This window comes from Leptopilina heterotoma, unplaced genomic scaffold (genome assembly GCF_015476425.1).
Source record: "Leptopilina heterotoma isolate Lh14 unplaced genomic scaffold, ASM1547642v1 Lhet_475, whole genome shotgun sequence".
In the NCBI taxonomy this organism is placed as follows: Eukaryota; Metazoa; Arthropoda; class Insecta; order Hymenoptera; family Figitidae; genus Leptopilina; species Leptopilina heterotoma.
Window position 1 is genome coordinate 4899 of NW_025111101.1, and position 11828 is coordinate 16726.

Genomic DNA, 11828 nt, shown 5'->3' on the forward strand with positions numbered 1-11828 from the left:
TTGTTCTTTTAACATTTCACCATGACAAGTTGTGGTAATGGCGCCATAATGTGGATGGATAAAAATCACAATTTAAAAATAAACTTTTTATTAATTCCAAATTGTCTCGTGGAACAATGATTTAAATATTTTGTTTATTTTAAAAATAAGTTTGAGCCTTTCTATTGAAAACGGATACATATTTTGTCTCTTTATGTTTTATTTTTGCAATATGCAAACGCTCTCCAGCATTTTAGAACGTTAATTGGAAGAGAATACTGTATATTGAAGATAAAAGTGACAGATAACAAAGCATCAGCGAAACAGATTTTGGATGAGACTAGGTGCTGTTGTGAAATAAAAATGTAAAATCTCTATTTGCATAGATGTGTGTCACACACGTAGTTGTGTTGCAGACTCGATCACGTCGCTTGCGATTTGTCTGCCGTACATTCAACAGTCAAACACACTTTTGTGATGCACTGCACAACCGACCCAACAACCAAATCAGTATTGACTGTTGGTGAAAAATGTTTTATTCCAACTTTTTTGCTCTAATGTATAATGAAATAGAAAAAAGGAGCGGCACAATATATATATATAGATAAGCCTATGTTTTCCTCTCTCTCTTTCTCTTGGGAGTAAAATAATATTCCGAGGAGTTTGGTAATCGTTCAATGGCGTTACGTTGAACGTCAATTACGAAACAGACTCGTTTATTTTCGTGGTATAGGTCTCCAGAGACCATTGAGATATACTTCTCTCCACAAAGAAGCCCGTGCACTTCAATTTAAAAACGTTCAAGTAGAAGGTTCTTTTGGAATAATACGTACTATAGCTATAGCGACAAAACAGTTCAATAGACTAGAGTCATGTTACATACCTATATATATATATATTGCTTCTCAATTTCATAAAATTCCATTTCTTTATTTGATAAATGGTAGTTTTCTTGTTCGGAACATATATATATATATATTAAATATATTTTTAAAAATTTATATATAAATCTAATATAAAATGTAAATCACTTTCCACAATAAATTGATATAGCAGAAATTTAAAAATATTTCCCTCACTGGAAGGAACGTTGAGGTTGTCGTTTATTCGATCGTTGAGTGCGATTACTGTCCAACAGGGAGATACTTATCGAGAATCTCCCCTTCTTCTACATCGATATATACACAAGTGGTTCGAGGAGGAGACTGCTGTGCGAGAATAAACAGAAAAATCGGAACGAGAGAAGGAATGAGAGACGACGCTAAACACACCATTGGAAGAACATGTACTTTTCTTTCTGGCAATTCATCCAATTACGATTCAACTTGAAAATTAATTAAATTAATTCTTAACGAAAAAGATGGCAACATTGCACAGACTAAAAACATGTAATAATAGTGTGTCCACAGACATCCATTTCGCAAATTTTGGCATTATAGACATTACAGTCTTTGTTAACTTGGATAAATTTATGGGTACGTAAAAATGTTTATTCGATGATTGACCTTATTATTAAGTATACAGAGTGTCCACACAAGGGAAAAATCATTAGAAACCATTATATAGTAGAATCTTGTTCTGTGGAAAATGGAAAGCAAATACATTCAGCTCATTTATAAAAATAACCATTTTTACTTGAGCTAACACGGTAGACGTGAATGCAGTTTCTGTGCACATAATCTTTTTCATCTCAATCTCGTGACATAAAGTCAGTCATGGTTAAGCAGCCTACAATTCGTGTAAGCTCACGTGCAAACTCCTTATTTTTCCCGGTCTGCGAGCTGTCGAATGGACCAAAGAAAAAGGTGATTCATCTTTAGCAAGAAGGATTTCTTGCGATGCATCACCTTTTTCCTGGCAGTGTTACCTTCGAGTGGCCATATAATGAGGATGGCGACAGCCGACCACAGATAATGCGCCACTTAGTGACAGAGGACTGACGCGAGAAAAAGAAAAAAAAGTCGCCTTTGCTTTCAACACTTTATTGAAACTTTGACCTATTAAAAAGGAGAGGTCTTTACAGATTTGTGATCGGCATTGATCTCAAATAATAAAATAAGCAAAAAGAAGAGATGTAATTTTTCGACGCAGTTGACCTGTGGGTTGCGGTTGCCTGGAGTAGATTTTTCGAGTTGGTAAAGTCGCAGTTATCGCGTTTTAACTCCTTGTCACTTTACCAACTTGATCTGGATGGCAAGGCAATGCTTGTTAAAAGCAAGCCGAGACAAGCGTTGAATCAGAGCCCATACGGCACACACTAATTGGATCTGGATTATTCCTCTGGCCTATTTATCTGGCAGTGTCATGTAAAAGAGAAGCGAGAGCTGTGTGTATAACTCGTGGGAGAAGAGTGCAGCTTATGGAAAGAAAGGTAGAGAGGGGCGAGGGGTTGCCATCCTCATTATGCCGTCATTTACGCCGAGTTACCAAGATTTCTCAAGAACCCTCAAACTTGACGCTAGCTGCACTCGAGGCTCGGCCAACCACCACGCCGCTACAACTCTGCTATATCAGCAGCACAACGACACTTGCTGTGCGCGCGAGTCGACTGCAACGCACGGATAAATTTACGAGGACCTTTAACGACTCCTGATTCGAACCCACCTACCTCTGCACTTCTCCTCCCTCTACACGCAAATTATCTCCACAAAGTGTGTCGGCTGATTTGTAATTCATACGAAAAGCATAAAGCATCTTTGGCAATAAATTCTCCATTTAATTGTCCGCCTTAAATTCGAAGCGATGAAAGTAAGGCAGTAAAAGGAATGAGTTATCGGAAAATTAACTTATTGACCTGCAGGCTCAAAAAGTGACACAACAGGCGAGGACTACGCGCGACACGTCACGTCAGTCGAATAAAACGCATTTAAATGTTTCATCGACGTACGTGACCGACATCGACATACCACCATCTCACTGTCGGCAACTGGCAATTGAATTCGACTCGATCCTATTTCACGTTTGTTTTACAGTGGATCACTCGGATGTCGTCGTCGTCGTCGTCGTCGTCGTTCCATCGACAAATCGGAAAAGCTGCCAACGTGTGATGCAAGCGGCTGCGCAATCGTGCATATAAAACTTCTTGCGAGGGTTGCACGACATAAAACACTATTTTATTTTCTTTTACGATATTCATCACAAGTCAAAAATAGTAAAAATCGCAACTAAAATGAATTCAACTCCACTCGCCGCTCTATATTGATCCTTCAATTTAAACATTGCTTAATGATGAGAATTACTCGAAATATTTCATTGCCACATTTGCAGCAACCTCGATATCCGCATTGCACTGTTGCTGAAGCTGCAGCATAAAAAGAGCACATGGCAAAACAGATCGAAAAAGTCAATTATCATAAATATTCGATCCACTCCCATAATAAAGGATTTAGTTTAATACAGTCTCCTTATTGCTGTGCAGCGAACGAATTAATGTCCTCAAAAAAGGAGAAATTTGCATGCAGCCAATGCGTTTGTGGTAACATTGCAAAAAGGAAATTGACTTCTCAGCGCCATAAAACTTGTGGAACTCGCAAATTTCACCTACAACTTTCTCGCGCAGCTACCAAAGCAACTTTCAACTATATTAGATTGCTTCGAACCCAATGAAATGGTAAACTCAGCCCATCTCAGCCGAATAGTGCTTGTTATGTTTGTGTACTATTTGCACATCTACAAGACCAACAAACTTACGACAGCAGCAATTTAATAACTAAAATCTTACAGAGTCGTATACAAAATCCTCTCATTTTAAATTAAATAGAGATGTGCACAAAGTAAGATGTACATTTAGAAATGAAATTGAACCACTTTATCCACACACTTTTAAGCCTTTTGCTTCTTTTCGCCCAAACTGCAATAATCCAAGTGTCCTGCATATCAGAAGCAGATTAATTCTTACAAGCGTGCGTTATTATTATTACCTCAGCCAAACACCTTTAAAGAAATTAAGCACTTTCAGTGAAAGTCGACTTTATGTTGTGTTAAAACATTCTCTACTAGTGTTGACTTTTTTCTGCACTATATGATATTTATGTAATTTTTTTATTTATATATAACAAATCATAGATTTGCAAAAATTATTCATTTAAAATAAAAAAGCAGTTCCTTTACCTAAGCATTAAGAAAACTGCGATTTTAGGTACAAATCTAAATGAATAGATTCCATCGTGACAATTAACTAGTTTATAACCATATATTGTTTATTGCAGGCGCTTAGTATACATTGATGAACGTCAACAGGTTAACAAAAAATAAGCATTTCATTGTACATATCTAAATGTACTGTTTTTCACCGAGAGATATAACTGAGAATGATTTAGTCGCGGATCTATGTAATATCTAATTTAAGAGTATAAAACGATTCGGCAGCCCTCTGGAAAATCTCATCTCCGATGTGAACTTGGTTATTTCCTGTGAATGATTGAAAATCTTATAGTCAGAGAAGAAAGAGAGAATTCCAGCAACGCGCAAATCAGACAGATATATATTCATTTTCATCCAACATTTCAAAATACTTATACACCAATATATTATATTAATGTCGTAAGGAATTATTGAAAATTGTCTCTTTTAACAAATACTTGACTACTTTTCTTTTCTCAAACTATAAAAATAGGTGACTTTTTTGACATCTTGAATAAAATAAGACGTAAGATAGAAAACTATAGTAAAATGTTTTCTTATTGCTATCTAAGATGATTTATACGTTTTAACATGTGATTGTTTAGGAATAAAATGTTTGGCAAAATATTAAAAACATTTTTAATATTAAATCTTTCATACTTGAAAACTTGTTCACAATAGTTGAGTCCAATTTATTTAGTATTTTACGATGAAAAGTACGGAGAATGCGCCAACATTTAACAGTCATATGTATATTATTATTACTATATAAAAATGATAAATATATAATAATAATATATTATCATAAACTATATATTATTATTCAATACATAATTTAAAAATATGAAAAAGCCTAATTCCTCTATGGAAATATAAATTCTACAAGAATAAATAATAATGCTTTTACTGTAATAGTCATATAATTTTGAAATGAATGCCTTTAGCCCCTTGTTGCTTAATTCATCTACTGTTATTATTGTACACTCAGAAAAGCGAATTGTTCTATATTTGAAATACCTATGCATTTCAATGCTGAAAGTAGGGACCCACTTTTCAAAGAGTGACGCTTCATTATTATTAATATTTGCGTAAGAAATTTCACTGATTCAAAATTTGCAGTTTGTTGGGAAGATAAATTTGCACACAGAAAGCAAAGACTCTTGGCGTCATTAATCGTATAAAAATTGTTATTGCGGTTCCGGTCAACACTCAAGTGTATCTCTTTGGTTCCGTGTGCTATTCATTTTATGAAATATTCATCAACTTTTCAAATCAAAGACTCTTTTACCTGCTTTCGCTTCTCTAATCGAGAAAAAGTTCTGCTTTATATTCGCAGCTGCAAGAGTCATTTGAAAGTCAAACTGTTTACCACTCACATCGCATAAACTTTAGTTTAGCAATGTTCCATGACGCTCTCGTTTTACTTGGCAAAACCCTCTGTTGGTAAGATGATTAGAGATCACGGAATAAGAGATCTTGTCTGAATTTCAGACGAATGCCTCGAGTGACTCACGAAACCTGGCTATAATACTCGTTCAGTAATATTTTCCTAATACAAGTTGACCTCAATTTGTATCAGGCTTTCTGGTGCACTCAAACTTTGCCTACTAATTTCTAAACAAATGCAACTGTTTCTCAACTAATTATAATTGCCCAAGTGTTGAACCTGTCGCTTTAGATTCTGATTGCCTCACCCTTCTTATTCTTAGGCTCGTGTCTCAGTTGGGGTGACAGTTTCTTCGAAATCTTGATTAACATTTGGACCTAGCAATATCACAGTAATGTGATATTGATATTATCTCCCAACGTTTAGAGAGGAAATCGGAATAACATGATGTTTCTAATATATGAATAATGTAGTACATAGATATTTAAATGTAAAGCGTGCGATCTCTTGAAAAATGCACGAGCGGATCGAGTCGCCGACTCGCTGAGGTATAGTGGCATGGCAGCAGCTGCCCGATTAAACGGACATTACAGCGAAAGCGGTGACATAATTATATCATTAACCCACATTATATTCACTTCTAGCTCTGTAACCTTGTGTGCGCGTGCGCGCTATTTAGAGGGAAGTTAACCTCTGACCTGTCGTTTGCAGCGTGGGTAACACATTTTGCACTACTCGTATTTAACTTTTATCAGATTCTCCTTTAAAATGCTTTAATTTTATCAATATTCCCCTTTTCTACACGTGTTGTTGAATGCATTACACGAGACGAACAAGGTGCTTGACAATAATTGTATTTGAGTTAAATTAAATTGAAAGGCCTTGCAAGTTTTGTCTTTTGCGAAGAATGTCCATTTTATTTCAACTTTTATCTTCGTGCAGTAAATGCATACGTTGGTGTATTATCCTTTTGGTATTGTGGCGTGTTAAAGAACATCGATTTGGAGTAAATTCATGCAACGTGCAACTAATAGCTCCTTATTATCTGCATATGAGCACTGAATGAAGTTGTACGTTACACATTCTATGTATGTACGTTGTGTGCCATCATGAATTCAAATGTCGTGCTGTATGGTGTTATCGTATCCATATAGCAAATTACCCTAATTGTACTCACGAAATAGAACAAAGAGTTTTAGTTTCTCCGCCGTCGCGTCCTCACAGTCACTTCAAGTTGCGCTATTAATTAATTTCAAAACAATGGCGCCAAATCTGTAATGAATGTTAAGGTTGGGATTGCTCGTCGGTCAGGGTTCGTTAAAAAAATTTTGTTAAAATTTCGATTACAGAATGAAATTCGACATTTATTTACAAAACAAGCGATACAAAGAATTTGATAAAAGAAATAAATAAACTCATCCACGCGGAGACGAGAATCGATACGAAAACGACGTAAACGTAAATTTAACTTTGAGCGTCGATCGCGAATTTGACAACGTTAACGATTAGTTTAAACGATAATAAAATACATTATTAATCAAAACGTGGTTTTCCGTAAAAGTAACGCGGCGAGTTGCATTAAAATAAAAGGATAAACGACATTTCGGACGACGACGACTTTCCGAAACGGTACCGACAATTTTGCGTGAAAGAGCGTTACAGGACCAAAAGTAACACCATTTTAGCCCTGCTGCGGTAAAACCGCTTGTGGTAATACCACTTTTTCTCAGCGAGAATGCGACTACATGAAGGAGTTTTGTCGATGTACAATTGTTCTTAAAACATTAAGATATAAAAATTTTCATATGAAAAAAATAACAATAAATTAAAAAGAAATATTACTAATGTGAATAATTAATATGTAAAATGGAAAATTTTTCAACTCGGACAATGTTTAAGCTTGAATGTAAGTGTGAGTGATCGCGAACGCTATCTCTGTCTTCGGTGCTGTCTTTCTTTTCCTCTTTGGGTGGACTGAGTAGCTCGAGGGGGATTGGGGGGTCAGTATCGAAATATAGGCGACGGGTGATAGTCGTTATAATATATCGTTTTGTATATTGTGTGCTATATTGTTTATTTTTCTAATTTTATTAAAATGATTTTATGTTAAATTTTGAGATCTCAATTAGACAATAAATACAATGTTACAAGTGAAACAATTGTGTGTTAATTATTATAAAATTGGTTTTGTGTAAAAGCACATGTTTTTCTTTTTGCTGAACTTGAAAATGTTCTAAACAGACAACAAAAGACAAATTGTTTTGATTTAAAAAAAGTTTTGTACTTAATTAAAAAGAAAAAATTGAAATAAAGAAATTTGTTAAAGTGTTTTAAAAAATTGTAATTTATACTAATTTTATTGTTTGAATTTAAATTAAAAAAAGTAGTTTTGTAAATTAAAAAATTGAGAAATTAAACGAGTTGAAAAATTTTCATCGCAAAATAGAAACTATAATAAAATATTTTATAAATATCGAAAATCGCTCTCTCAATTCATTCACACACATCGAAAACATTCACGAGGGCTGACTTTAGACTACAGTCTAGTCTCGGTCAGCCCCCAAAATCGAGAGGTACTCCTTAATTTTCTGCTTACATACATAAGCCTGTACGCTTTTTACGCTGGACTACGATCGAATTCGAAAGGCATGTCGCCGAAAAGGGTGCAAAACGAAGTTTCCGTTTCTACTTCCTCCCGGGCTGCCATGCCAATGTCGAATAAAGTTTCTTTTTGGTTTTTGGTCAATCACACATCGTAATGAAATCACTCATCGTCGTCGTCGTCGATTCGTAGAGAGCTGTGAAAAAGAAAATATTATTTTTAAAACTAAACAATAAACTAAAATTCTTTTTTAAATCAATTATTATTGATAACTTTTTAATAAATTTTTTTTAAAGAATTTTCAAACCAATTTTTTTTCAATTCAACTGAAATTAATTTTTAAATCAGTGTTTATTAGAAAATTCGAATGAAATTAATCTTTATCAAATAAAAACTTACTTTCGATATCTGAAGAGTGCTTCGTTGAATGGTGGATCCTTCGCGATGAGTTCTTCGTCGATCAGGCCAATGTTGAGGATATTCCGCCCAGCATTGATGTCACGTTCCCACGTGAGTCGACAAACATCGCAACGAGTGAAACGATTGGGAGACTTTGATTTGAATTGTAACGCACAGCAAGTGCTGCACGAAAGCGTCGTGTACGGCTCCTTCACATTGACGATCTTCAAGAGTCTCTTCCCAAGTTGATTCGAACGATTGAAGAACGATTTTTTTAATCGTGCCATTGGACTGCCGACGTATCCTTTCGTGAAATTTGGTAAAGAAGCATTGCCCATTGCGACCAAGCAATGCTTCTTCTTCGTATCGCCAATCATAAAATTGACGAATTTGTCACATTCGCGCTGTTGTGACATGTACTTGTCCATTTTAAGTCTCACGACATTTTTCTTCTCGTGCACCACTTGAAAACGATCCATCAAGTGCAACTTGTATCGAACGATACGCGCGTAATCTGCTGGATTTGTCCACGTAAAATTTTCCATCGTCGGAAAATCTCGTACGTACTGCTTGAAGTAACTTTGAAGATCGAGATCAAGTTGTTTCATTTTCTCCTTACGCCGATACTCGTCCATTTGCCAACGAAAACTTTTACTTTTTACGTAAATATGCTGGTCCTTCTGCTTGTTGGTCGATGATGGCTGTGGAGTGCCGGTACGTCGAACGCCGTCAAATGTTGCTTTCTTCCCTGGATCGAATCCGTAAAACATTCTGTACTTTTGGTTTACGGGCATCGTATTTTCCTCGTCGTTCGCAGGCGGTTGTTGTTTCACTTTTGGAACGTTAAAGTGAATCGAAATGTCGACGCCGTTGGAGCTGATTGATTCTCCAAACGAATCCTCTTTGCCTCGTTCGACTTTCGAGAAATCGAAAATATCGCGCCATCGAGCTTCCTTGCCTTCAATTTGCAAGAAACGTCGAATTTCATCATCTCGTTCAGTTTTTACACGTTGAATTTGAGCTTTTCTTTGTACCGATGAAATTCCTCGACGACTGTTCATTTCATCCATCAAATATTGGCATTTATCGTGTTCTACGCCTTTTTTTAGATCAACAAGGCCAGTGTTTGTGTACAACACGTGGGCAATTCCCAAGTTTGTCTGGGGTACAACCACGAAATTACGAACATTTTCGTTGTGAAAAAATTGTTGTACCCGAAGCATAAATGGAATAAACTTGGTCCAATCCGAGTTTTGTTTCTCATCTTCATCGTCATTAACATGTTTCTTCATTTCTTGAAAGTTTAAATTTTCATCGGCCTGAAGAAACTGTTGAAACGCAGGAATGTCGCAACGATTTTTGTCAAGCAAGAGTTGCACTTGCTGCACAGCCTTCTTTCTTGTCGATGATTCAAGATTCGTACCTGATGACGACGACGACGATGCGAATTGTCTCTAGCTCGACGCTCAATTCGTTCTTCAATTTTCGCTGTTTTAATTTGTTCACTCGTCATACGAATGGCAGGTCGAAATTGTTGGGCAGCAGCTCTTCTTTCTGCACGAATTTGCGCCTTGTGTTCTTTTCGCTTCCTTCGTTATCTTTCGTTTCTCTTTGCACGTCTTCTGTTCCTTTTCGCATTTTCAGAATCGATGTTTGGAGAAGTATTGTCGTCATCCTCCCTGCTCGTCGATGGTGGATTGTTATCGATCGACAACAGATGCTGAAACAATCGCGTGAGTCGGCTCTCGAAGTGAGTATTGAAATTCGTTTTGAATTCTCGATCCATTTGACGACTAGCTTCTTTGATGATCGAAGTGCGAAATTCACAGTCGTACAATTCTCGATTTCCACCACGTATCTCCTTGTACTCGTCTATTAATTGAACAAAATCTGCATCTCGTTGCACAGTCACATTTTTTCTCTTCAGAGCAATGAACAGTTGTACGTAATTTGGTCCATTCTTACTCCACGATTCGAGAAGATTTTTATTCGTCGAATGACATAAAAATTGTAATGCCATTAATGACACTTCAATTTTCATTCGAGAAACAATTTTCGCATCTTCGAGAATCCTCTCCGTGATGAGACGAGATTTTGATATTGTACCGAGGAACGATTTAACGGTAGATTTACGAGTGCCTTTTCGTTTTGCGCGTTTTCTTGCCCACTCGTTGTCGAATGTCTGTTTCGTTTTCGATTTGTCGTCGGAATCCTTCGCATGCTTCTTTGTCGTCTTCTTCTTCTTCGGTTCTTCCTTGTTTGGTTCATCGCTTTTTCTTTTTCGATTCGGTGCACATGATTTTCCGCCTCCATCCTTTGATGCTTTCGATTTTGCAGCGCAACGTCTCTTTGCGTTTCGATTGTTGAGTACTTTCGACAATGACGATGGTGCAGGAGCATCTGCTGTTGTAGTTGCGATGATCGGTGGAAGAAAATCATTAAACGTTGGTGGTGGTCGTTTTAATTTCATTTTGGCACGACAATAATCGAAATTTACCGCGATAAGTACGAGTAAAACTCGGAATATTCTACGCTATTGTCCTTGAGTAAAACCCTAGAGACAAAAATCGCCCGAATATTTATGTTATTGAGTAAAACTCAATAATACTTGTGAGTAAAACTCACAAGTTTAACGCCTATTCGAGTCTATTCGATGTACAAACGATGACCGTCAAATACCTAGCCGCAAGACCATTGCGGTAGGAAAGTTGCTATTTCTATTCGGCTGACCAAGTAGAGTAAGACTATAGAGGGTAAAACCCTTGTCGAACGCCGGAGAAATAATGACCCGCTGCTGTTGGGAGACGCGTATTTATACCTGCGCCGAGAGTTATCCCCACTTAAATGCTCGATTTACGGACGGGTAGGGGAAACTTGGTCTGTCTTCATTGTCCGTGTGCTAGATATACTCATTTACTTTACTTTTTTTTAATGTTAGTTTCTCGAGAAACGTGACTGAAAAACCAAGAGACAATAATTGACCGAATATTTATATTATTAAACAAAACTAAATAATACTAATGAATAAAACTCTTAAGTTGTTCGATAATTAATTAATTAAATGAAAAGAAAGAGGGTGTTTTTTTCGTTTTGCGATGGCTTGGCCTTGATGCAAGCAAACATTAATTAAAATATAACTTATTTTTCTCGTTAATATTAATAATAAATTATAACATAATAAATAAAACAATAATTGTCAAATAAAATAAATTATTAAGTTCAGTAAAGCTAACAAACATTGTAAAGTCTTCAAAGATGGCCTTGAAATTTCAAAATTAAAAATCTCTAAAACTTCTGGCTAGAATTTATTCATTCAAGTCTTAAATGAAAGCTAATGTT

General features: G+C 36.1%; 1 protein-coding gene across 1 annotated transcript; it reads right to left on the bottom strand.

Annotated features, from left to right (window-relative positions):
- Positions 1–7856: 7856 nt before the first annotated feature.
- Positions 7857–9781, bottom strand: LOC122507604. The gene is made up of 2 exons (XM_043620406.1): positions 8490–9781; positions 7857–8286 (listed from the first exon to the last, which is right to left on the bottom strand). The coding sequence occupies exons 1-2, from the start codon at positions 9779–9781 to the stop codon at positions 8253–8255; spliced, it is 1326 nt and encodes a 441-aa protein (XP_043476341.1). The 3' UTR covers positions 7857–8252.
- Positions 9782–11828: the final 2047 nt, after the last annotated feature.